Source organism: Trachurus japonicus, chromosome 1 (assembly GCF_045865225.1).
Source record: "Trachurus japonicus isolate A0001 chromosome 1, Traja_1.0".
Lineage (NCBI taxonomy): Eukaryota > Metazoa > Chordata > Actinopteri > Carangiformes > Carangidae > Trachurus > Trachurus japonicus.
The window spans coordinates 16,558,091-16,584,965 of NC_140907.1; the positions used below are offsets into that span (position 1 = coordinate 16,558,091).

Consider the following 26,875-nt stretch of genomic DNA (forward strand, 5'->3'; position numbering starts at 1 on the left):
TGCAATACTGGGCACGTCTGCATGGAACAATACCATCTCTCTGTCAAGAATATCTGGAAACAATGTGGGTGTATGATTTTATTCTTTTATTTATAACTGATGATGGATGAGGAACCACTTGCCGCCAGTGTAGCTGTTTTCTGTGAATGGTTCATTGACACTGTGACACCCACCTGAGCACTTCAGCAGTATTTTTAGGGAAATTTAACATTTTCACTTACACATGCATACGTTTTTATCCATCCTCTCCACTTTTAGGTTGCTATGGTGTTGCTGCAGATGACGTCAGCGAGCAGTGGTCTTGCGATCGCTGTACAGAAGGAAGCTTTACAGCAGTAAGACTCTTTTTTTGCCTCTTGCTTTGGTTTCTTTGGAGTGTACATGTAATTGTATCACATTACATGTATCTGTGAAGCTGTTGAAAAGCATCATGATGAGAACAGTCATTCCTTACATCACCTTAGCAGGGCTTTATCTCACGCAGGGTTTGTAACTAGTGTTAACACTTCTTTAACTGCAGACCACATTTTCCAAAATGCTCACAGTTCCCCTCACAAACACTTAACTGAGAAGAGGAACAGACAGCAACATAAACAATACAAGTTGCCCCACAACTGTTTTGGGAATAAGAATCTGAATCCCCTTTTTTTTTTACGATCTAAAACAAGATCATCGATTCCTGTATCCCTCACTGTTTACAGAACACGCTGCCATTTGTCCCTTAAGCCAATTTAATTGTTATTATCCTGTTTTTTTCTGAAGTATGTGCCACTTGCAATTGCAATGCAATTATTGTATTGAAGGGCCGTGTCTCTTGCTGTTTTCACAGGAATGCTGTCTCTGCAACCTCAGAGGTGGAGCTCTGAAGAAAACCCAAAACGACAAGTGAGATAAGCTTTTGTTCTGTGATTAACTCAGCATACTCATCTCTGTTCTCCAGAGCACAGATGAATGAATTGTCTGTGCATCTGAATCAGAATAAGGTAATAATTTGCTTGTTTGTACATCTGTGTGTGTGTGTGTGTGTGTGCATGAATATATAGATGGGCCCATGTGATGTGTGCAATAGCACTGCCAGAGGCCAGGTTCAGTGATGAAGCCAAGAGAAGTCCCATTGACACCAGTAGGATCCCCATGCAGCGATATAAGCTGGTGAGGAGACACACACACACACACACACACACACACACACACACACACACACACACACACACAGATACAGATGCAGTACTGGAATTCCCCAGGTCCTTGAGGACTGGCTCGGTCTAATTAATGAAGTGTTCACAGTTCTAATTAACAATGTGAGACGAACATGCCCGCAATCAAAGCTAGATAATTAACCACTGGTGGGTGGGAGAGGGGGTTTGTGTGTGTAGGGCTGTCCGTGTGCAAGTGTTTGTCTAAGTGTGGGTGTGTATCTGTCCGTATGTGGATGTGCATGCATTTAGAGTGTGTGTGTGTTTGCTTAATGAGAAAGCTGGAGTGTGTCTCAGCAGACCTGACATGGTGCCACTATAGTTAGCTCTGTGCTGCAGGCAGCATGATAGCTCAGCAGAAACCAAAGTGTTGGAGAGAGGTGCATCATAACACAAGCTAGATAACGGATAACGCTTCTACCCTTTCCAAGCTTTCATTATTGTTTCAGCAGTGAATATCACATTTAAAATGAAGCTCTTTGAAGAAGGATATTTGATAAGGGCATGTGCTGTGACTCCCTAAAACACCCTGAAACACAATTTAATTTGCTGTGAGTTTAGTATTTAAAGCTACTAATAACATAAACGAGTGGCAGCCGTTGACATTCAGACACAATTAAAAACATGAAATGAAATGCAGCTTTTGATTGTCAGGGAAATGAAGACATAAACTCAGGTGCTGCCTTATAGGCCGGTGACAGCCCCCAACCCAAAAATATCCAGTCATCTCTTCGCCGCCAACAATTGAATGGAGGAATAAAGAAATGTCAACCTTGAACAATGAAATCTAATTAACATTAGACTGTAGCAGTTAAATTGTACCTTGTAAACTTTTAACTGAGTCTACAGAGACGTCAGCTTTGTAACCAGGACTGCAACTGAAGATCTTTTCTATTAATCTGTTGCTTATTTTCTATGTGTCTCTACTGTTGTGTATTGCACAGGAAAAAGCAAAGCCATACTTTTTTTATTTGATCATCAAAATAGTTGCCATGCATTTTTCTGTTGATCAATTAATCAATGAGTCAATGCGGCCGTAGTTGTAACACCACAGAGAAGCAGCCAGTCTGTCTTCTTAGATGAGTGCTTAAATAAATGTAATTGGGGGGAAACTAGTGCACTGTTACTGAATAGGACACTTTGTGGACACAATGACATTACCCACAGGGTATTTACAGGGATATGGTTCATATCTCCTCACACCACATTGAAATTAAGCTCATTTGGATGTGAAAGCACAAACCACAAAGTCAGTTTCCATATCCACAGGCCAAAATCTGAACAAAATGAAAATTATAGTCCAGACCAGGAAGGGTGGGAAGCTCATAAAAAGCCCCTGATCTGACCCTGATGATGGACAAACTCTTTCAGATCTTGTACTGATCTTAATTTTCTTTCTGTGAAAACTTCTTTTCCTTCACTGTTAAATGTTATTAAGTTTGTCGCAGTGCCAGTTTTTGCATGACGCCACAGATTGCACTCTTTCTAGCAATGCAGCTGAAAGAAGATTCTTTGAAAATCCTGCACTGTAAATTTCTCCCTCTTGCAAGCTGTATCTGTTCTGAAGATTCATGCACGACAGCAATCTGTTTGTTCACACTACATGATGACACAAAGTCTTTACTTACTGCTGCCAATTTCTCACTAATTAACATGCTGACACAAGTGTTTTCTGGATGGACTGTGCTGCAGTTGATGATAAAACAGATGGGCCTCTTTTAAACAACCTCTTTTGAGTTCTAATTTAAGGTAGAAACATGACACACGGCACAGACTGTTCAAATAAATAATAAGCTCCTTCACACATACTGTAGTAGAGAAAAGGATGTGCATTATGATGATTATGAAGGTTTTAACTTATCTTTATTGGTATTTAACGGGGTGAGGTTGGGGATGTTGCACCTTTCTCTTGTCCACTTCATCATTTGTATATTTGCTGTGAGCCACGTGTTTTTAAAGCTCGCATTGGACCCATTGCCCCTGCAGCAGCCCAGTACATTCATAATTTACTATCACACAACACACATGCACACCGGCGCGTGCACATACACATTCATAATTTACTGTGGGAATGTTCTTAACGCATGGTTCAACACAGGCACCCAAATACACTGTGGAGAAGGCACAAGTATGGGGGGGGGAGTGGGTTAGGCTCATACACGCACACAAACCTGCACACAGCGAAACATAAAGCTATGCTGACATATTTACACTGCTCTATGTTTCCATACACATTGTTTTTCCACCAAGAAACGTACATGTATACAAACAAATGCACACGCGTATCTCCCCGCCATTCATGCACAGATTGTTACATGCCAGTCAGAATCTTGTCATGCTGATCTCAAAAGAGGTGGACGAGACAGTCGGGCCGGTTCATCAGCGCACCGCCGTCCATAATGGAGGAGGTATGGGAAAAGGCTTTATGAAATGTAGGCCAAGTTAGTCACCAAGAAAAGCACTCAGTAAAAGTCAGACAGTTCAGAAACAGAGGAGCGAAAAAGCAATAGAAGATTCATTAACAAGGAAAAAAATGCGATAAAGTTAAGGATTTTCATCACCCGTTTGAAATTGAGCATTCACATCGCCTTTTGTGTTGCTTTTACAAGAAGAAAAGGGACCTCTCCAAGTGTCTCGCTGTGCACAATACCCTCTGATCCTCAGCTGATATCTGAATTAAGGAGGCTAAGCTGATAATTGCATAGGTGAAGCCAGCCCTGCTGCAGAGGTTAAATTTAATTAATACTGCCCAGGTTAATTAATTAAATCAAATATTGATTTTTCAAAGAAACGAACAAAGGGCATTTATTTCAGAGGCTCACCTGATAAGGACAGAGACTTAAAAAAACAAAACAAAAGGTTGGATATCCCACAGCATCACCTTCTTATCCACCCTAGAAAAGCAGGGCTATATATATATCCTTTTCTCTGAATGTCATTTTAAATGTTTATCTCTGTACTCCCACACATGCTGTTTAGACATATCCAATTCCTTTGTGCACATGATAAAAATACAAATGTGACAGATTACATGTCATCAGGTCCTTTCACACACTAAGATTCATATTTACAAACCTAAGCTAATTCCCACTTTGAGTTCACTTGCTGCCGAGGCACTTCCTCTGTGGAGGTTTTTCTATATATAGGCATATGATCTGTCAACATGTATGGATAGTTCAGTATGGATTTACAGGAATTAGATTAATGAATAAATTACCTTCAAAGAGATGTGAAACCACACCTCAAGAGAGAAGGAAGACAGGGCGGGGAAGCGGAGCGAAAAAAGAGAGCCTAGATGGGTGTTTTTATTAGGAGGAGAGTGAAGTAAATGGAGTGAGATGGGAGGCATGCAGAAGGGGTGAAAGAGGAACGGGGAGCTCGCAGGGTTATAATGGGATGATGTCGTCATTTTTTCCCTTTAGTGGGAGAGCGAGGGATTTGTGGGAGAGGAGGAGAGGGGAGATGTCACTGTAGAGGAAATGGACTTGATGGGCTGCTTGGTGCAGAAAACCAAGGGATAGTCTTAAAAATTTAGGTACGAGTGTGTGTTTGTGCATCGGCTGAGTTTATGTGTATCATGCCCTCCGATGTGCGGTTGTGTACTGCTCACAGACCTCAAAGGGGGGGAGAAGAAAAACAACACCACAACATAGACATAGCAGCACTGGTTTGTTGTGGAAACCTCAGATGATGTCATCTGATTGGTCTTATTTGAAGGTTTCCTCATATTGTAGCGGTGAAATAACTCTCGCTGGCTCTGGCTCCCGCCTCATTTTATACCCTCGTATCTATGTTTTGTTTACACCACCGTATCCAATAACAGTGTCTTGAACAGATTTCACAGATATGATTATTTGGAGCACATAATGGTTTTAAATAATGTTAGAGGTTCATGCCACAACCGAGCAATGATTCACTTAGCGGTCTCTTGTCTCTAATTCGCCGCTGTTTTTCTTGAGCTCATATTCAAGGTCCCTCAAGTGGAAATACAGATTTTAAACTACTTCTTTTTTTTCAACCAAGGCTACACTTTTTAACGATGTCAGATTTCCATCGCTGTAGTAAAGTTACTCAGTGACAGTTGGTTTGATGGTTTGAATTCAGACCCAGCTTATGTGTAACTAAAGTGTATTCAGTCCCTCATTGGTCAGTCCTTGGTACTGACGGTTTGCTCTGGACTGTCTGTGTTTACAGAAGTGCATCTATTGTCGTAAACGCTGCTCAGGGAAGCGTCAGGCAGGCGCCTGCATCCAGTGCTCATGTGGCCGGTGTCCCACCTCCTTTCACGTGACCTGCGCACATGCTGCCGGCGTGATCATGGAGCCTGATGATTGGCCGTATGTCGTGTCAATCACCTGCCACAGACACCAATCAAGGAGTTCGTCAGCTGTAAGTTATAGGACCAGTGCCTCCTCCAGCTGGTGTGAACCAAGCTGAGCTCAGAGAGAATGGACAAGGCATCGTGTGAAACAAACTACTGATGGGAAAAAACTGTTGATATAACGTGTTGTATCAACAGTTTGTCTGCCAAACAGTACCTCATTAAAAATCATTCAAATATGGTGATTGTTTCTGTTTTAAGAGACAAACAACATCAACAGGGAAATCTGAAATATTTACAGTTCGTTTTGTGTAGAAAAAAACGCATTTCAAGTGAAACCTGCTGAAAAATAACACTGTTCCTTTGTGATCGATAACAAGTTCCTGGTGTAAATTCTGAAAAAAAAGTTTCCTCTGTTACCTCTACCACCATTGTTAACACTGAATAATAAATGACTTGAACATGTGAGGTGTAAATGAAGTCATGTCTTGACTCTACATTGTACTTAATCTGTATGGTACAGTTTGTTATAACAGAACTCCCACACTGTAAACTTGCAGATAGCTGGTGCTATAGGTGGCTGTACACTAAGTAGATGTAAAGGGGCAGTGGTGATTTAATGAATCAATGAAATGATTAATTATTCAGAATAGATTTTCCATTAAACCAATGTTTTATTTATTTTTGCTTTGACTATATAAAAAAAAGAACTAAAATATATATTTAAAATTGCATCCATTGTTCACTCAACTCATCACCTTACTCATGTAGCTTTTAATGAAAAGTGTCCATACCAAGGTCTGTGGATCAGCCACTGTTATGAGGACATTAGTAAATCCTTAGTGCCGAGAACATTGCAAACTAAATTACATTCACCTCTGTTTTTTATTGGAGTAGCAAAAGCTCAAACTGGTCAAATGAAACCAAATGGTGCCATTAGATGTGTGTAAGAAAATGTTTCTTGGTAATTCAGGTATCAGACCCTTAAAAAAGATGACATAGTAACATGAACGACTTTTGGTTTGACATCATTTCATGTTAATTGTCATACATTAGTCTAATTGCAGCTCCCTGCTCTGTCTATAATAGAAGCAGCGAGCGTGCCAAGCGTCCATCTCACTGGGCCAGACGGTGATCTCCAAACACAAGAACCTGCGCTACTACAGCTCCAAGGTCACACAGATCACCTCCCAGGTGTTCTACGAGGTCATGTTCGATGACGGCTCCTTCTCCAACGATACCTATCCCGAGGATATAGTGGTGAGACTATGTTTAATTAGATACGGGTTAAAGAGGTCACCCCCCAGTTGTGCGAGGGCATATCAGATATTAAATCCCCTCATTTCAAATCAGCCTCTTTTTTTTGGTTCTCAGATGGTCACTGCATTAGGGATTACCAATAAGCTTGTTTAACATCTTACTTTAAGTTGTGCATCTGCAAAGCCACCGTGATTAAGAGTGATTATGAATCATTTCTCTAAACCTTTCTGTGAGCACCATGGAGCAATGTGGATTTGTGAACAGGCCATTCAAACTGAAACACAGTATCAGAGGACTGCTGAGTTGTCATGGTAGCGGCAAATAATCACCAACATGACCGTTCTTGATGAGTTGAAATTCATGGATTTTGTTCAAGTGATTATGGTAATGACTGAGTCTCACTTGGTGAGCTTAACACTGTTTCAGAGAAGTGGCTGTGACAAACACATCCGCACACTAGTGTGTTACTGTATTAGTGAGGACACTCAATCCTGAACCACATCCTTAGTTGACCTAGTCTTCTTTAGATGTACGGCAAATTGTGCCTCTCTTTAATTCTTACTTTAAAAGCCTTCAATAAAAAAGAAGGTCTTTTTTATCTGGAAGCTGCTATGATGGAAATTCTAGTGTCATTATAAAATCTGACTACTATGCCATTTATTTCTTTTATCATATTCATGTTCTGGTTGTGTTTATATGTTTTGAACACCTTTTCATTTGAAATTGTAACTTGTTGTTACATGTTAAATACCCACTGTTAGGTGTATTTTACAGAGAATGAGCAGAGATTGTCCAGTGTTGTGTGAGTCTGTATGAGAGGTTGGACATCAGTTTAAAAACAGTGTGCCTGTTGTGTGGTCTCCATAAAGGTTACAAGTATACACAAGCAGTGAGGAATAAGATGCTGAGATTTTAGAGCGTTTGAATCTTTCACAGCAGACTTGTCAAACAGCAGGGTACAGGGTCTGTCTGTGTCAAGTCTCCCTGTGACATTAACCTAATTCTACCAGTAATCCTAAAACTAAAAAGAGCTCTTCTCAACAAACCGCCCACTGGGAATGACACTTCTCATTTTTCTTTCTTTTTAAGGACTTTTTTTTTTTTTTTTACAAACTTTCAGGCACTTTCACAACCGATCATTATTCTCTTGTATTTTTAGAGCAGAGACTGTGCGAACTTGGGTCCTCCTGAAGTAGGAGAAGCTGTTCAAGTGAAATGGCCTGATGGGCTCTTCTACGGCGCCAAATACCTGGGATCCAACGTCTCCTACATGTACCAGGTATGCACACGTGAACTGGAGGCATGCAGTTATAATGTGTGAAGAACAGACACAATTTGTATAAGGGCCAATCTTTTTCTTTTAAGTGCTGAATAAAAAACTCAGTTGTAGGTCGAACCAAAAACTTGTTGAACTCCCTCAGCGTCAGAATCATTGTGACTCCAGTGACGTCGTCAAGGTCCGCAGGTCTGCAGTGTGTGTGTGTGTGTGGGGAGATGAAGGGGGAGAAATATAAAGATGCTCAAGACAGACTGAGGGAGGTGACTAAAGAAAAGGAGAGGGAAGATGATGGGAGGATGAAAAGACAGATGTATAGGAAGCAAAAACTATTCAAACCGAGAAGGCAGATGGGGAGAGAAAGAGAGATGGAGAGAGCAAGATAGAACGAAGAGGAGGAGGATGAGAGGGAGGTGACAATCTGCATTATTCAAACTCACTGAAATATTCACTAAGCAAAGAGTCATGCACCTTCCACTTAAAGCTTTATTTAGTTGAGCTGGGCGTCAACCGTTAGTTATGCACAAATGCATCTGTGACGCACACACTCAGTTTGACATAGGTCAGATTTTAGAATAAGGCTGAACAAGAACTTTCCATTGTCAAGGTATGTTTAGGTATGAAATGGTTTCAGCCTCTGTTTTACTTCAAGGTCTACATGACATTGGAAAATTAGAATTTCCCGAGCAGGAAATGTTTTGTATCTTTTTTTAAAAGAACAGAGGTGACATAAAATTGGCCTCTTTCTTCCTCCCACACTGTCAAATCACACTGCTTATTCATGGTTCTTTGTAGCGTATGATGAAATATCATTACGATGAAATTGGTTATCTTGCTTTTCATAATAAAGGTATAAGAAATGCTGTGTAAAACTCTGTATTATTAATGCATTAACTAGACGAATGTTTAACCTCACCACAAAACACTGCTCTGCACCGTCTAACCCTATTATATGTAGATAAATACAGATTATTTTATCACACAGAAAATGTGGCAGTATGTATACAGACCTTAACAGTGTTTGCACAGCCAGCAAGGCAAAAACAAGTGTGCACATCACCAGGTGCGGCCTGTTCAAACTCATTGCTTCATTGTAATAACTGAAGGGGATATCCACATTTTTTATGAACTTCTCTCATCTGAGTAATGGTGGTTGGACAGTTATAGGGCAGTGAATAAATGACTTTGGTAGGGGAAAAAAATCCAACTAATGAAACTATAAAATTAAATAAAAATTGGAATTTGAACAGTACTCAGTGGAAATTATGCCCACAACCTTGGATGTGCGAGAGTGAATTGTAAAGTGTTCTGGATTAATGTTTTATGTCGTCTCAGGTGGAATTTGAGGACGGGTCTCAGGTGCTGGCAAAGAGAGAAGACGTCTATACTTTAGATGAAGACCTGCCTAAAAAGGTGAAACATAGACTTGTAAGTATTAGACTTAATGGGCAACACATAAACTTAAAAAAGTCAAGTTTGATCAATTAAAACACGTGAAAGTTAAAATATTCTCTTTCCACCTGATACGTTTTCTTATTTACTGATGTTTCTCTCTTTTTACAGTCCACGGCCTCAAGCATGCGTTTCCAGGACGCCTTCTTTACCACGCAGGGGGAGAGGAAACGGCAGAGGACGCCCAATTCACGCTTCCAGAAGGACTATGTGGCCCTGCCAGGCCTCCGTACAACTGCCAAAAGCACATGGGAGCAGCGCAGCCACAAAGGGAAATGAAGTCATGGACAAGGATCAATGACAAATGAATGCACTGAAAAAACAGTGGATGCAGAGGGGAGGTTGTTAGTGTGAGTGTGCGTGTGTGCGTGTGTGTGTGTGTGTGTGTGTGAATATGCTTGTATGTAAGTGTTTTCGGATATACTTCCATCTTGACAACTATTGCTCACACAACTTCTCTGTGAATAGATGAGACGAGACAGCGTGAGGGAGCTGGGCGATCTGCATTAGATGGACGTTAAATTATCTGTGCTTGTACACTGTACTTCAGCGATTGGTGGATGGATGGTGTGACAGGCTGGAGGAGCTTTCTGATTGGATAGCTGGACTCTCATTGGATGGGCTTACAGAGGGCATTGTTGCCTCAGTTGCCTCGTGCTTTCACATCTGTCAGGGAAAACAAACGTGACTTACAATTGTCACATCACCCTTTTTGAAATAAACAAACTTTTTTCTTTGTACATGGAAAATTAAAAAGTGAGATTTTTCTAAATAGCTTGCCTATGGTAGCTTTTTAGGGGTCTGTTATTTCCCATTATGATTTTGAATATTTATGCACTTTGCTTGTAGTATTCTCCTCATGTCTTAATGTTTCGCCCCGCATGTTAAACATTGTCTCCTAACTGCTTCTGCTGGCCAAGTCCCAATTGCACCACAATGGCTTCCTCTCTGCGTGTTGCTCTATTGTTCTTTTTTAATCAGCACAGACAAAAGTATGTTAATTGTGTAATTTGACATTGAATAACTGCAGAATAAAGAAAAAGATTGACCACACTGCTGAGGTTAACAAGTCAGACAGGAAGCCATGCTTGTGTGTTGGATTTTGTGCCCTCCTAATGTGAAATGCTACTGTTGCTCTGTTGAATGAAAACACTTTGTTGAAATTATTTAAAATTTGTATTTATTTTTGGCTTGCTATAGTTAAACTATTGCTAACTGCTGTAAGGAAAACAATAAAAAATTACATATGTTTTTTTTTTAAATAAAGTTGTCAGTTATTTTAAATAAGATTCAGTTCATGAGAATTAATACTCTTAATACACAGAGGAGACGGTCCAAGCCAGTATTAACACCATATTTAGTTTTTAAATAAACATGACAGGTGAATATGTTGAAGGGATGTGATATATCAACTAATGGTCTTTATTCACAAATAAGAGATTCAAACTTGTTTCCTAACTATTGTTCACAAAAGTTCTTATTTTAACAGTCTACACTAACCTGCACTCAATGGTAGCAATATCAATGTATAAATATCCAGGCGTTTTATTTGATACTCATTTACATTTAAACATAATATTCAAAATCTCATCATCAAATTGCAGCAAAAATTATTTTTGTGCAGAAAAGGATCCAACTTGCGGTTTAATTGTAGAGAAAGTGTAGCTGAGTCGTTTTCCTTTGGTTCCAGATAATAGTGATATTATTTACAGACACACTGCAGCTTCCACTCTTAAACCTCTCAGATTCATTTAGAGATCCCTATGACACTCAAAACTGCATGCTTTATATAACAAAGTCGGTCGTTCTCACTGACACAGAGGTGTGATAAACACCTTTTCATCCATAAAGCTCTTAAAGGACATTAACCACTCCATGTAATGTCTAAGCTGGACTGGACCACAGCACTCACTCTACTATCGGCCCTGTGCTTCACATCCAGAGGGTTTACTCAGAACTTGGAAAATCTTCCTATAGTGTCTGTGCATCAAAGACATATCACAGACTTATCTGCAACACTGTCTCAATATCAACACCCTCACTACCTTCACTACCCCTGGACAATCCAAGACAATGACCTCAAACCACTTTAACTCAATATGCAAATCTTTTCACTGAGTAAACTGCTCTTTGGGACGTCAACGTTGTATCTCTATGTATCTCAAGACTTAAATAAATGAGTGAAATGAAATGAAATGAAATCAAACCAGCCCGTGTTTGAAATGACAGACCACAGCCATTGAGCGTTGACTGTAAACCCTTTGCCGGATACAGGAAGACAACTACATCAGACTGGCTTTAAATGGTTCTTATTATATCAAGATGGAGCCAGCAAGGTTTCTCAATGACGGCCAGGGAGATACGATTAAGGAATTGACTTTCTGTTGCACCAAGGTTTAAACTAACCGGCAAAAAGGTATTTCCAACAGTCTGAATCTGAACTATGTGACCAGCACTCGCAATTACATAATTGTACAAGTCTGCAGCGTCGTGCTGAAGAATGTGGAGCAGAGTGTTCCTGGCAGATCAGCCCTCTTCTTCAAGCAGATCTTGAGGAGCCTGGCAAAACAGACAGGAAGTGAAATCCAGCAGGTAGGTCTTAAGTGGCTGTGGCAAGGCATCAAAAAGCTTTGTACTTCCATGGAAACCACGTCACCTCCTGCTCTCCTGCTCTTTGTGGCTCTTTGTGATACTGGAGGAAAAAAAATCAAGGAGGACAAGGTATCTGCAATGAAACAGCCAGAAAAGAGAGAGATACATTTTATCAGCCCCCCCCCCAGTGTGTGCCAAGAGGCTCCTGAACAGCCATGCTATACCCTGCAGTCTTTTCTGCTCTTTTAGTTTCTAACATTTGAAACTTTTAACACAAAGAAATAAAGACTTAATAGGTTCAATTAGAACGACACGTTTCTGGGATGTATCCACTTAACTGTGCACCACGAAACCTCTTCAATTGCTCGTATTTTGTCAGAGTTAAACGGCTAATTATATGTTGAACTGTGACCTGTGGGTGTGTCGATTGATCAGAATTAGGAGCTGCTCCAGGATCAGGATCAGGACCGGGATCAACTCACAGGGACAAGCTCATGTTGATAGATTTTAAGCTTTGCTCAAAGTATCAATCAGATGTCCCAGTTGATCCGTGGAACACAAACTTGTCTGATTTTTGACTCTCTTAAATAAGAGAGTCAATAGATGTGAATTCTGGGCATTTTAATACATGAGTTAATTAATTAAACTAATTAATATGGCTGACCGAGTAAGCCTGGCTGACAAACTGCTCAGCTCCTTTCTCTTGGACTCATAGGGAACCTTAAAACTTCAACCACAGCTAAATAATACAGAACAAAACAACAGTGTGGACTGAGGTGAGAAACTCCAGCTACCACCTCCAGTTTCTCCTGGGGGAGGTGAGTTCATTGTGTTCTGTGTACCTGTACTACAGAGTTTCACATACGGCTGCTGCTGTGATAGAAAAAGATAAGGACCAGAGAACCAAATGGAAAAAACATGTGGCTCTGATTGTTTGTGAAAGTCATCCCACACACTGTAACAGAGGAAATCTTGAGCTGATGACACAGCTCATTGCAAATTCAGCCGAGCTTCAGAGGCTGCAACAGGCAGACGACTGATCACATATGTTCTGCCTGAAGCCCAGAAGCAAGACTCTAACCCCTCCGCAGCCTGCTGGAGACACTGGAAGATAATTCGCTGGGCCTTTAAAGTGACAAGTCAGACATGAATGAACAAGGCCCCTACAGTCGCAGCTCTCCTCCTGCGGTGCAAACTGTAGCCTGAGTCTGTTTCCCAATATGGATTTAACAAGACTAAAAGTTTATAACATTACAACCCCAGTAAGGCTGGAGAGCTCATTAGACAGCCCCAAACGAAGATGCTGTGTAAGAAATGCCAGGGTAAAAATAGAGATAATTTCGCTATTCTTAGCGTTTTACCACAAGAGGGGAAGAGGAATGTAAAGTATGACCTGAGGGTGCCATTAAAAGAAATGGTTGCATGTCTATACAGCAGCCATTTTAGGACATCTTGGGTTCAGATAGTCAGGCTCAGCTCCGCACCGTGTCAGACTGGACTCTGGAGACACTGTGGACTGGTTGAAAGCAGAAGAAGAAATTATCGTGGTTAATCTAAAAATAGCTTTAATAAGTAACAAACCACAAAAACAACATTTAATTTCAAAAGGATCTACTGCTGTGTCGTGGTGGCCAGATAGATCTGGTAGGGTCCATGGCTCAGTAGGTTCAAGACCCATTGGTGACAAAAGGGGGATCCACACAATATTAGGCGGGTGGTCATGATGTCATGACTGATCAGTGTGTAGACAAATAGATTTATTGATAACTTTACTTGATCTTTCCAGTTGAGTAATAAGGTTTTCTTATTAGTGGATGTCAGTTTGTCTATTGGCATTGAAACAGTGTTGTCATGGTGAGAAAGGAGATTTTATCTATGTGAGTCATTTTTTTGGGAGTGGAGTTGTGGAAGTTTCTCTTTTATGGTCGCTTTCCCTGTATGCACTGGTAGTGACAGTGGTGAGGTAATATGTTGTGTGTTTGTTTGAGAAGGTCAGAGGTCATGAGAGAAGTGCCTGGGGCTGGTTGCTCCTCTCCGTTTCCATGGAGAGAAGTTGACGGGTCCTGAATTGATTTTGTAGACAGGGTTACATCAGGTAGGACTGAGAGTGGATGAGACAGTTTGAAGCCAGATGTGTGATTTGTTTTCTACCAGTGGTATTTAAAATCTATAGTTTATTCGTCTATGAATGCAACATGCTGAACGGGAAGAGCTGTACAGACGGTCTGTTCAGCATCGAGCCAGGCAGAACTGGCGTTGCTCCTCCAGTGTTGTGTGGCTGTTGGGAGAGGAAGTAGTGGTAAAAACTGGGAGCATCACACACACCATATTGTTGGGATGGGTTTTTGCAGCGTTGTTATTTTGATCCTGGGCCTTGTGCCTCTCCAGTGAAATGTATTGATTGTTGAATTGAGAGAGGAGAACCAGCCCAGGGGGCGGATTAACAGGGGTAATGGTGGCAAATAGATTATTTATTTTCAGAAGCATCTTCATTTCAGCAGAAAGGAAAGTTGTTCCACAACAATTTATGTATATAAAGTGAACCAGCATTGTTCTGTTTTGCGAAGTCTATTCCAACCACGTTATTTAATGTGTAAAATACCAACAAAAAACAGCGGTAGCTCTCATTTCACTTGAGTTTATTTGTAACAAATGAAACTTGTGTCGACAAAGAACAGAAATCCATACAGACCTGTTTTCTGGTTTTCACACGCTCCGAGAACCAATGTAAGAAAATAAAAAGCACTTGTTGACCCGGAGCAGAAAACAAAAACAAAACAAAACAAAAAAAAAGTTTACATTTACAGACCAATTGGAGGTAACTGATCCAAGTAACACACCATATTTTCGTTTTTATACAATTTATAAACTCCAGTTTTATCCATCTACATGATACATTGGGGGTAAAATAGAACATTTTTTGTGAAAACTCCCAACAAATCCACAATGTGATGTATTGCACATACTGCTGTGCCATAAAACTGTGATTTCAGGTGCATCCTTTTATTATATCACTCTCTATATCTGTTAGATTTTTATTCACTCTTTAATCATTTATTTATTTATTTATTCATATTTACGCATTTCAATTACTCTCTGTGTTTTGTGTTATTTACATATACACAACCATGTGAGCATTACAGGGTCTGCCTTTACTGAGTTCAAGTAAAACTCCTTTTGGGGGGAGGGTTAGGGGGGGCTATCAGAGATAATAGGATACTAGTATTAGTGCATAGTACAAAGAGAGAAAGTGCAAGTCTTTCCATGACAGGTGCGACCAAAGGGGCATCTCAAAAGTGGTACCATGCATACAAAAACGACAACAGGGATTTTACTGTAAGATGGTGGAAAACTGTCAATGATCCCACATATGGTTAAGTGTAAATGGAAATAGAAAAAAAATGTCAATGTCAGTTGTGTGTTGTTGGAAATGTAGCACCGGAACTTCTCTCAGCCTTTGCCGTTAAAGAAAAATATATAGAACTGTAGACGTCAGAATGAAGAACACGGTTAACCAGACTGATTTTGAGTAAGAGGTGTCAGGTAGGATACATGAGGGTATCCTCATGGTTTGTTATTTTGCTTTTCTACAAACTGACAAGGAAAGCCACTGCTGTTCAGCTCTATATAGACGTCTACATAGCTGAGTAAGTATGACTTGTCTGAGCCAGCTCACAGTCAGAGCCAAAGTCGCAAATGTGGCCACAATTTCACGGTAGGCAAACTGAAGTCTCAATGAAAGAGTATATATACTGTATATACATAAAGCTTGTGCAAGTGTCCCAGGAAGAGAAGATGGAGAGCTGTTGTTTTTCTGTCCAGAAATGATCTGACTGTCCTGCTAATAACGTATTTTGAAACCACATTTTTTTTGTTGATTTTTTTTTTCATCAAGAGACATGATGACGCAGTTGCTGGGTTGAAAGTGATGAGTACAACTATCCAGCCTACACAGAGCCTCCCATACAAAATTTCACAGCCGAAAGACAGAACACACAAAGATACTTTCACATACTGTAACGTAACAAAATCATATACACACAGACATTCAAGTTCACATACGCGCAAGCATACACACGTAAAATACACAAAAAACCCTTTAAAGTAACTTTATCAAAATAGGCGTGTAATATAAGGCACTAGAAATCTAAAATCAAAAATACTTATTAGATGCTGTTTGAAATATGAGTTTGATCATTCATTGGTTGCCTTGACACACAGAAGGATGACATCATCTACGGGACTTGTGACATGGATAAAAAGAAAAAAAAAAGTTCTGAGAGGTCAGAGGTCGTCTGTCCTCAGTTTGGACACGTTAAACGGTGGTGGGAACCATATCGAGTGAAAAACATCCTTGTGTCTGGAAAATGACGCACCATCATCAGTATCATCATTGTAATGGCATATAACTGCAGTTAGTGACTTGACACAAAAATATATAATACATCTACTTATTGCACACTGAATCAGACAGAGAGAAAAGTCATAGGTGAGCATTCCAGTGAGATAATTATTCCTTCCCTGACCCCCCCCCACGACCTCTACGCCAACCCCCACTTTTTTTTTTTTTTTTTTTTTTTTACATCCCTGTCTTGCTCCCTGCTTGAAAAAAATCTTTGTGAAGCTTATTTGGACACATAAATAGTTGTTTTTTGTTTTTTCATATTTTGCTTTCTGTGCATACTGTCTGTTGTTGTGTTCTATCTGGCTTCCTCTCAACGTGCACGCTTGGTGGGATTGTTCTCAGGACATTGTTCAGGACTGGTAGCGTTGGATTTAATACTGCAACTCTATGGGCCCCTGGGAGGTCCAAACAATTAAAAAAACAAAAACAAACAAAAGGCAGCCCCTCCCCCCAGGCTTCTGACTTTGCAGACCGGATAGAGATGAGGCCATAAGTCCTGTGTGCATGCGAATGTGTGTGTTTTTAAAAAGAGAGTGTGGGTAGAGAATACACTCAGTGACACTCAGTGGTGGCGTTTTCATAGAACTGTGAACATTTTCCACACTATATTTGATTGTACACTTTAAAACAGTACTGTATCACTTTTTAAAAAATCGCTACAGCTCATTGGATTACACAAGAAACAAAAGAGAGAGAGAGAGAGAGAAAAAAAAAAAACGACTTTGCCTTTGTATGGTCAGTGGGGACAAAATCGTCAAACTGTAAAAACAAGAAAAAAAACAAAACAAAACAGAACGTGCCATACGGAATACCCAGTTAAAAAAAACAAAACAAGATAATCACATGTTTATATTTTTTCTAAAAAACTAAATGAATGTTTTACTTTGTGGTATGCATTTTAAACTTTTCTCAAATTTCCTGTATCTTTAATTGTGAAGCATAAGGTTGAACTGGTGGTTTTTTATTACTATATGGTAGAAATACTTCTTTTTCATTCACAGGAAATGAGAGTCTGTTCCCAAAACAAAACAGAAAAAAAAACACTTCTTGGTGTCTTCTTTTTTTGGGATGTGTGTTCTTTGTCTTTTTAATACTGTGTGCTCTGTGTTTTCAGTCTCCTGTTGGCAATTCTCTGGTGCTCAAAAGTCCCAGTTCTTTCAGTCCACGAGGCCTCCATACGATGGATTTGTAGTCTCCTCAAGATAGAAAAATCAAAATTTCCTGTGACAGCTAAATACCATTAGCCGGGTCCTGTTTTTTTTAGGTCGGTGATGCTACACTGGTGGTGGATGAGGTGAGAGTTCCACACCCAAACAATGTAAAGCAATCTGGGTGCTCACAAAAGCACTGAAACGAATAAAAATCTAGATCTGATCAAGTATTTTGATTGGAACAGTGGTTGAAGTTGCTTCTTCAGACTGACCAATAGGTGTGTTTGGGGTTGAGGGTGGAAGGAAAACACCCTTGTCAAGCAGGTTGCTATGGCTCAGTTAGAGGTGCTCTTTCTGGGTATGGGAAAAGCCGATGGTCCCCCTTCACTCTGCATGTGGTGGCGAAATCTTCAAAGAAACATCACAGCCTAATGCATTAATTCAGGCTGCATGTGACCTAAGAAAAGTGCACTAGGTGGGATGTGGCATGAGAGACAGCCACTGGGTTTATGTTGCATAGTGATCAAAGCTTCCCAGGTACTCCAGACTGGCCCGGTAGCAGAACTGGTACTGGTCCTGGAGGGAGGGAGAGAGAGAACGGGTCGGTGAGACACAGGAATCGACTGGTTGGCTGACACGGGAACAAAGCATGAGCGAGAAAGTTGGGGGAACACTCACCTCTGTCTGAACTGTGGCAGGTCTCTGAGTGCGCAGCATCTTGACCGTCTGGAAGATGTCCACCACGCCCTCGTACCTCATCCTCTCCAGCACGATGCTGAGGGTGATGAACACACCGGTCCTCCCTACTCCGGCACTGTTGGTGGACAGGTGGAGACATATTTAGAACTGGATGTATCTAAAGGCTAAAGGCTCCTGTCACCGTCATAACCCATCCTCAAGCCCAGCTTGAATCAAAACCTGAATGTGTTTGTCTTCCCTTTGCACGAAGCTGACATTTACCTAAGTAAACCAGAGGTCCACTTAGTGCAAAGGCCCAGAGCATTGGTAAATGTCACTGTATATATAAGATTATAAATGATGAACCAATAAGAGCAAATACCTGCTCTGTATAAGAAGAGAATAATGGCTACATGTCCTATTGGCATTTAAATTATAATGATATCTATAATAAGAAAATATGAATTAAGAAAGAAACAAATACATTGTGACCAGTGTAATGGCTCGAAAAGCTTTGCCAGTTAAAATAAAAATGGTCTGTCAAAATGTAGGTGATACAGGCTTTGGGTCTGAACCACGGTCGTCCTATGAGAGACCGTGGATATAAACTGAAGACTGTAAACTAAAGTGTAATAAATTCAAGTAGGTAAAAAAAGAAGGCAGAAAAAGTCAAATTAAGCAAAATGTCCCCAATGACATTGACACTGGGGTCCGCCCACATCCAAAATCTACTTAAAGAAAAATGAGATAAACTGGAACGCTCCCTATTTATCATTTAACATGTTCAATTATTCAGAGTGGATTATGAAACATACACAGGCTGGTAGGAGGGATGCATCTTACCTGCAGTGCACAGTAATTGGCCCGTCCTGGCCAAACTGTTCTTTCGTTTTGTGCACCTGGCCAATGAAATCAATGAATCCCTCCCCTGACTTTGGCACTCCTTGCTCTGGCCAATCAGTGAACTGGAACTGACGAACCGTCCGTGATTGGCCATCCTAGATGAGACGGAAATGTATCACTCTTTTTTAAATCCAGAAAAAAAGGAAATTTAAAACAGTACAATTGAACACACACACACACACACACACACACACACACACACACACACACACACACACACACACTCTAATAACTCACCCTGGCATCGGTAACTTTAAACTCTCTGAGGATGTACTGGGGCATGTTGTACTCAGCCATGGGATCAACCACAAAGTACTGGTACCTGGCAGAGCGCTCTGCCGGCCAGTACTGGTGGCACTTCTCCTGCAGGAGGAAGGCACAGAGGCATTTAGTTCAGAGCTCTATGTCTGAGTCATTCAGTGTGAAAGGAGAGCAATGTCTGACTACTGTGTCATGAAAATGTCTCCCTGACGTGTGAAATTCATTATTCACTTGAAGATAATTTTCAGGAAGATGAGATACGAGGTTCATGAGATATACGTGTTCTCACTCTTGACACTGTGTTGCCTCAATTTTCATTGCTTCATATATATTTTTTTGTAGCGGTTGATAGTCCTCTCCTGGTGTAAGGACTTCTGCCACTGCAAAGTCTAAATATAACTGCTGATAATGCTGCACCACAGTCAGTCCTTCAAAATAATGAGCCATTACGTCAAAGTGTGTGATATGTAATATTACAAGACATGTTTATCTAAAAGTAATCCTATAACTAAGCTTAAATCACTATTTGATTGCATTATCGTATTATGTGTGTCTCCTTGTCTAGATATCCCAATGCTATTCTCCTGTTTTAAATCATACATGGTGGTTATAATGATGTGGGATAAGAATTGGTGCATCTGACACAGCACCTGTTGCTCTACTGTCCTACACTGAATTTGAGCCAAGAAGTCACACGACCTGGAAGTTACTGAGCTAAAATGTTCATATTTACATTATGCAATTATTAAAAATTAATAAAAAATGTAAAAATGATATAAAGAGAAGTGTGTCTCATACAGCAAGTGTGGCTCTACTGTCTGTATATGTATAATGATGTGTATCTGTGCATTCGTACCCGTCCCATCTCTCTCAGTTTGGTTAGCATGACAACTATGGTGGAGTTGTGTTCCCACAGCATCCTCCAGTAGTCCTCTGTGGTTTCCGCCAACGGGCCCTGGGTTGCTATATAGGCCTTCTGCTGCCTACACACACAAATACATGGAGATATATATATATATATGAATATGACACTCTCTCTCTGAAGGCCCAGGGAGGCATATAAAAAGACAACAGAATAACAGATGCTCTGTTCAGCTCTCTGACCTGTATCCATCGATGAAGCTGGCGTTGATGTAGTCAGATCCTTCCACTCCCCTGATTGGCTGCAGACACACACGTGTGGTCTCATAGGGCATGATGTTCACCAGCCGGTTCTTGAACTTGTTGCATGGCAGGTTGGCACTCACAAACCGTGATGTGTGGGCCTTGGCACTGGCTAGACGCTGGAATAGAGAAATAATAAAGAAAAAAACACATGTATAATATCATACTGATATGAGCGAGAGAAGACGTGTTAGTGGGAGCGTGCAAAACACTAAGGATGGATGGGTTAAAGGGAGGAAGGAAAATAAAACAGTGGTTCAGACAAATTCAAGGACCTCATTGAAATGTATTCAGCACAAGGCTCGGTTTTCCTCTGGCACATTGGACAACTGAAATTAGAAAATCAGCTTGACTCCGCAGGCCTGAGGATATTTAGTCAGACATCTTGAATTGAACAAAGGAGGGCCGATCCAGGGGGACAAGGGCAGTGGTAGGGAAGGAGAGAGCAAATATAATGAGATGAACCAGAGGAGGAAGGAGAAAATCAAGAGTCTAGGGGCAGGAAACCACAAGGCCCCACACTCTCCTGACGCACATATGTGAACCACAGTTGATCCTGTACCAAAGCAGAAAAATACAACAAAAAAACCCCCCAAACAAAACCCTAGAACACACACATGCACACAGATACATGCAGACAGGCAGACGTGAGCACAGACTGTACACTCTCTCTCACACTCAACCGCTAGATGACATGGCATAAAACGAAAAGGCGGAACAACAGAGAACAGGCAGAGGGAGACCGCAGACTCGTGGGGTGGGGTGGTGGTGAGGTGGGGGGGGGGGGGACAACGGGGTCTTGTGAACCGAGCCATCGACCATCAGTGGCTACCGGAGCGCTGTGGGAGCAACAGCGGTACCTCATTTTCTTATACACAGACCAAGATGGAAAATCCCACACTAACCAAAAGGTTCATTAGTTCATGTGGGTACTCTGAACCCAGTGTTCAGTGTAAACAATAGTAATTCTTCGTGTCATTTGGTTTGAATTTAACTTGGGGCTTATCAATAGAGCCTGGCAGACACGAAAACCTCTCACCGCTTTGATACACGTCATTATTTTCACCGACTGTTAAGCTTGGATGAGGCCGTGCCCTGTTGGCAGCCACTTTAAGCTCAACCAGTAAACTCTGTGTGAAAGGAAACAAAAACATTATTTCTTAATAGGGTGTTGTATTACCCAACGCTGCCAGAGCAGCTCCGTCCCTTTTTTCTTTTCCCTCACACGTGCTTTAGCTTTGTGTGAGAGATGCGATGCGGCTCCTCCGTGAGAAATTCCATCCTTCTTGGCCTTTTTTTTTGTTTTGTCGATGAACGCGGAAAGTGCTGCTTCAGATGGTGCTTCGTAGCGCCCCATAAGTGTTCGGAGTGAGATGAAATCTGGGGACTGGGACAACCCTGGCATATGTTTTACATCAATACAAGGCTGAGCAAACAGTTGAGCGAGCGTTCGGTTCATTGTCATTCTGGGCAAACCACTGCCATTAGGACAGGAATGCCGGAGCATAGGATGAAGGAGATTGCTTGGGGAAAGCCACCTGCTTTCAATATATACCTGTTTTGCTAAAGCTGATTCTCTTTCACCCAGCTAAGCCAGACACGGGAGAACTTGTCTGGCAAGAGGTGAATATCAGTATATACAGTATAATGAAAATAAAAATGGTCAGAAAAAAATGAAAATAACACCACTCAATAACACTTGAACCTCTTATGCTCTTAATCTTCCTGCTTGTGTGTTGATGTCTATATTTGGTGGGCGCACACCGAATTCTGATCGGCATGCAAACGTCTGTTTGACCTTTCTGAAAGATTTCTGGCCTATATTACATGGTTTTTTCTGTGCAGCCCATCAAACTTTTAAAACTACAATGCTTTGTAAATGCCCCGGCAGAACTTTCAAAAGGTGCAATCCCATAATCCCCTCAAATCCAACTATCCATCATGACTATATGAAACTCTCAGTGGGGGGCTGAAAATCTAAGAACCTCAAACCGCCCTGGGAAAGAAGCGAAGTGACTATCAAGGTCAGGAAATTCAGGTTGAGGAAAGGAGAGGGTTGTTTCTCAAGCTGTTCTTCCCAAGATGATCCTCCTGTGAAGAGCCTCAGCAGCTTCTGAAGAGATCTGGAGGAGAGACTGTTTTGCTGACTGCTGTTAACGTGGCCGAGAGGCACTCAAGGTACCGAGCGTCAGGGAAAGTTTAAACATCTACAGCTCACACATTTGTAACTGAACAAACTCCTCATCTGCTAATGTGGTCTCTGTGATAGAGAGCCAGATCCAGAGCCGCTGCTAATTTGATTCTGAGATGAGATACTTCTGTGAACAACATCTTCATTGTTTGAGATGATGTGGTGCTATTTTTAGAGCCTCTTTCATTTAACTTCATTTTAATCCATGTGTTCTTTAATGATGCAATTTACACTCAATTCCACCGGGAAGCAAAACAATTAAATCCGGGGATCATTTTCGATCCTTAACCACCCTTATGATTCTCCCTTCTTTGGCTCGAGACATGTATTTAATGATACGTTTTACCATTTTATAAGGTCATTTGATTATACCAAAAATGTCATTGAGAAAACTGCAAGTGGAAAAATCACACATACTGTCAAGTAGTTCAGCACAAGGGCGGGAAACAGGGTGAAGCAAGCTAACTAGAATTAAATAATCACCTGCAAGTATTTTTGCGGCTCAAGAATGAACATGGTGTGTCTCATTTGTTCATTTGTTTCAAGCCTCTGATGTGTGTACTGTACGTTTTATGGGGTCAGGGCGGCCCAGCAGGTCAAGCGACCACCGTTAGACACTGATTTTAAGAGCTGAGGTGTCCGTGAGGCGCTGAATATACATACAGCACCACCTTCAGGGATGCCACTGTGCAGCTGACCCTGACGTCTGACCTCCTGTGCAGCACGGGGCAAGAGAAAGGTCTCTCCGTCTCTTTCAGAGGCCAGCGAAGTGTCACGTTATTATCATTTAATCGGTTTTATGAACCATCATAAATCAGTAATTTTACAACCTTCAGGGGCACGGTGAACGGCGCTCACCTTGAACTCCAGCTCCATGCCGGTGACATTCTCCCCGGGTTCAATCTGCGTCAGCCTCTGGATGTAGGAGTACAGGTTCCTCGCGGGAACCTCGGTGTTCCCGCAGGTCACGGCCTCCAGCAGCGCGTCGTGAATGAAGATGTACTGGTCCTCCGTCTGGACCATGTAGTTCCTCTGGGAGCGCATCAGCGTGACGTGACCGTAGATGTCGATGGTCTTCTCGTGCTTGATTCGCTCCGTCATGCCGTCGATAACGATGAAGCAACCTGTGCGACCCACTCCAGCGCTGAGCGGGAAAACAGGACAAGGGGGGAGAAAAAGAAGTTTCGAGTAGAGGAACAGATGGTGATGAGATTTTCTCACATAACCTGGGCCAGGAGGTGTTGAACAAATAATTTTCCTGAGTGTGTGCTGTGTCTCCAGACCTAGTCCACGTCTGGCCCTGTTGCACGGCGCAGAAGCTCTTAACATATTGTGCCTAAGTCAACTAAATATCACAAAAGGTGCCAGCCAGCAATATTTCCAACAAAGGATGTAAAAATTGACATCAGCGATGAGTCAGCATCGCCGTCTCACCGGCATTAGGAAGATATCCTCTCCTATCGACACACAATCCAGAAATATAATACATTTAGCTGCCCACCCAAACACTTCACATTTTTGCTGTGTAAGTACCTCAATGGTGAAACACCCTGACCAAGCAAGTTTGTGCAAGTGAATAAAAACCTCTTTATATGGTTAAATTAATACCAGCATGCATGTGTGTGTGTGTTTGTGTGCGTGTGTGCACTAGCATGCGTGTGTGTACAGTATGTGTGTTGTTCAGGTGGAGTGAGCTTGGGTCCATTGTTTGATACAGAGGCTGGTTGATACGTTAAGACACATTATGATGGAGTCTTGCCAGGATAATTAAATTTGACTGATAATCCTGTTAGATACTCCATCTGACTGCTACGGAAGATTAGGTGGAGCTCCTCTCCTGCCAACCTCTTCACCCCCCTCCCTCCTCTTCATCTCCCTGCCTCTCTATCTTCTCTCCATGTACCCCTCCAACACTCTCGCACCAGCCCCACCACTTTTTCACTAACACGTTTTTTTTAAGCCTCCATTTTCTCTCCACCTTTCCTTTTCTTTAATTCATCATTTCCATTCACTGTGTCCTGGATTTGACCTCACCTTCTCTCTCATTCTGCACATATCTCCCCCTCTAACTCCGAGTCCCTCGCTAACTCTCCCTCTCAATCATTGTCTCAATCCCCCTTTTCTTCCCTTCGCTCTCCTTCTCCTCATTCTATACCTCACTAATTCTTCCTCCCAAGAGCTTCTTCTCCATATTCCCTCTGCTACCCTCTATCATCTTCTCTCCTTCACTTCCTGGTAAGAGGCAAAAAAAAAAGGCAGCTTCATCTGAGCTCTGGAGCTCAACACTGAGCCAAGACTGTAATGACAAGTTTCCAGAATCCTCCTCCAACCAATGCAGGAGCCTCCTGCCGCTCAGACAGCAGCTCATTTGAATAGAAACTTCTGAACCCAGATCTACCCCCAACTTATATGGTAAATAGTCAACAGTGGAACCTACTTATAGTAAACAAGGTCAGTGTGGTGGCAGCTGTTGTTGTTGTTAATCTTAGAGATGATGGAGGCTGTTAAGAAAGGAATGCTGGTGTTTCAGCCAGCCAGGACGGTTTGGGGTTTGTATAATGGCAGGTCAATCTCATTTCAGTTCTGGACCTGTGAATGATTTTATACAAGTGCGACTGGAGCCTTGGTGATTTTCTCAGACTCCTGGGTTTTTGAAAATTATGTTGCAAAGTAAAACCCAAAATGACACACTGGTGTTTCATTGGCACACATACACACAAACACAAAATACAAATTTGTCGTTGTTGTGATCGTCTACCTTTGTGACTTTAGGAACCAATTTGGTAGTGAACTTTAAGAATCAAATAAAGTAGGCCTACACACACCTGCAATGGACGACCATGGGTCCTGCATCTGGAGGGTTGCAGGCCTTGACCCTCCGAAGGAAGGCCAGGAAGGGGGTGGGGTGTTCAGGTACCCCGTGGTCCGGCCAGGCTGTGAACTGGAAGTGACGAACCTCACGTTTCTCACTGGAGCCACTCTGGACAAGCAGACAGATGAGCTTTGTCAAGATTCAGCCATAGATTCATGCACCTTTGCTGCTTTAGGATCAATAAATCATTTCTTTCTGGTCATTCACTGGGATTTGTTCACAGTAAAACAAATATAACAAAACAACATTTCATGGCTGACCTTACTGTATGGATATGCTGTTCACTTTACATGTAATTGGAAGGATTAATATGTATGACAAAGAATAAAAAAAAAATCTTGTTTGTTCTCATATGGCCATTTGTCATGTAGGGCCTAAAATACGAGCAACCCCCTGTGACACGGAGACAGAAACAAGCACAAACACACAAACTAGTGTGCATGAATATTTCAACAGATCAATACACACTTGACCTCATTACACTCCGCTGCACACTTCATGTTACCTTGTAAAGAGCAAAGGTCCTGACAGAGTAGGTGGCCAGCTCCACCGTGTCTAGCAGAGTGACCTGGATGAGGCCGTAGGTCTCTGTGCCCCGGGTCGGCCAGTACTGATCGCACTTCACCTAGAAGGGAAGAGAGGGAGAAGCTATGAGACATGCAGAGCAGTTTAGATTCGTCTCTACTTGGCTGCTTGTGCTCGTGTACAGAGGCAAAATAGGAGGGTGAGTGTTGAAGCAGTTCAGTGAGAGGGTTTGCAAAATTCAGACAGTAATGTTCGGAAAAAATGTGCACATAGAGAAAACCCAGCGTGTGACAGGGCTCTTAGTAAGTGTGTGTGGTGGTGAAGGGTGACAGAGAGAGGGAGACAGAGGAGAGAGAGAGAGAGAGTTCTGCTTTCTGTGGTGTGTGATCCTGCAAGTTGTTTCAGATACTAGAAAACTGCGTGGCATGAATTTTCCAGAGGTTGGTGGGCTCTCTCAAGGATCCACCACAGTGCTCAGGAAAGTCAAGTGATACCTTAAGTTGAGCCCGGACATATCTGACTCTGTACATTGCCCCACATTCCGACCTCGCGATTCCCTACAAAACTACACCCCGCACACCAAATCCCAGCTTCCCTAACCACCAAGACGCCTAGAATCCCCCCGTAT

At 41.8% G+C, this 26,875-nt stretch overlaps 2 protein-coding genes across 10 annotated transcripts in view; one reads left to right on the forward strand and one right to left on the reverse strand.

The window, feature by feature from the left end:
• Positions 1–26,875, forward strand: part of kdm4c (lysine (K)-specific demethylase 4C) — an 80,988-nt gene that overhangs the window by 16,982 nt on the left and 37,131 nt on the right. For 2 of the 9 annotated variants that reach the window (XM_085776396.1, XM_085776406.1), the window contains exons 15-22: positions 259–335; positions 830–885; positions 1,044–1,152; positions 5,391–5,585; positions 6,607–6,777; positions 7,937–8,056; positions 9,389–9,481; positions 9,617–10,792. In XM_085776396.1, the coding sequence (XP_085632522.1) occupies positions 259–335; positions 830–885; positions 1,044–1,152; positions 5,391–5,585; positions 6,607–6,777; positions 7,937–8,056; positions 9,389–9,481; positions 9,617–9,784 (989 nt within the window). In that variant the 3' untranslated portion in view covers positions 9,785–10,792. Of the gene's footprint in view, positions 1–258; positions 336–829; positions 886–1,043; positions 1,153–5,390; positions 5,586–6,606; positions 6,788–7,936; positions 8,057–9,388; positions 9,482–9,616; positions 10,793–26,875 lie in introns of those variants that run through there. The other 7 variants (XM_085776417.1, XM_085776428.1, XM_085776437.1 and 4 more) reach the window with 4 other exon arrangements.
• Positions 17,896–26,875, reverse strand: part of ptprdb (protein tyrosine phosphatase receptor type Db) — a 144,337-nt gene continuing 135,357 nt past the window's right edge. The window contains exons 35-43 of the mRNA XM_085776381.1: positions 26,228–26,347; positions 25,676–25,830; positions 23,709–23,994; positions 20,600–20,778; positions 20,352–20,478; positions 19,472–19,597; positions 19,175–19,329; positions 18,332–18,467; positions 17,896–18,229 (exon numbers count right to left, since the gene is read on the reverse strand). Of these exons, the coding sequence (XP_085632507.1) occupies positions 18,161–18,229; positions 18,332–18,467; positions 19,175–19,329; positions 19,472–19,597; positions 20,352–20,478; positions 20,600–20,778; positions 23,709–23,994; positions 25,676–25,830; positions 26,228–26,347 (1,353 nt within the window). The 3' untranslated portion in view covers positions 17,896–18,160. The remainder of the gene's footprint in view (positions 18,230–18,331; positions 18,468–19,174; positions 19,330–19,471; positions 19,598–20,351; positions 20,479–20,599; positions 20,779–23,708; positions 23,995–25,675; positions 25,831–26,227; positions 26,348–26,875) is intronic.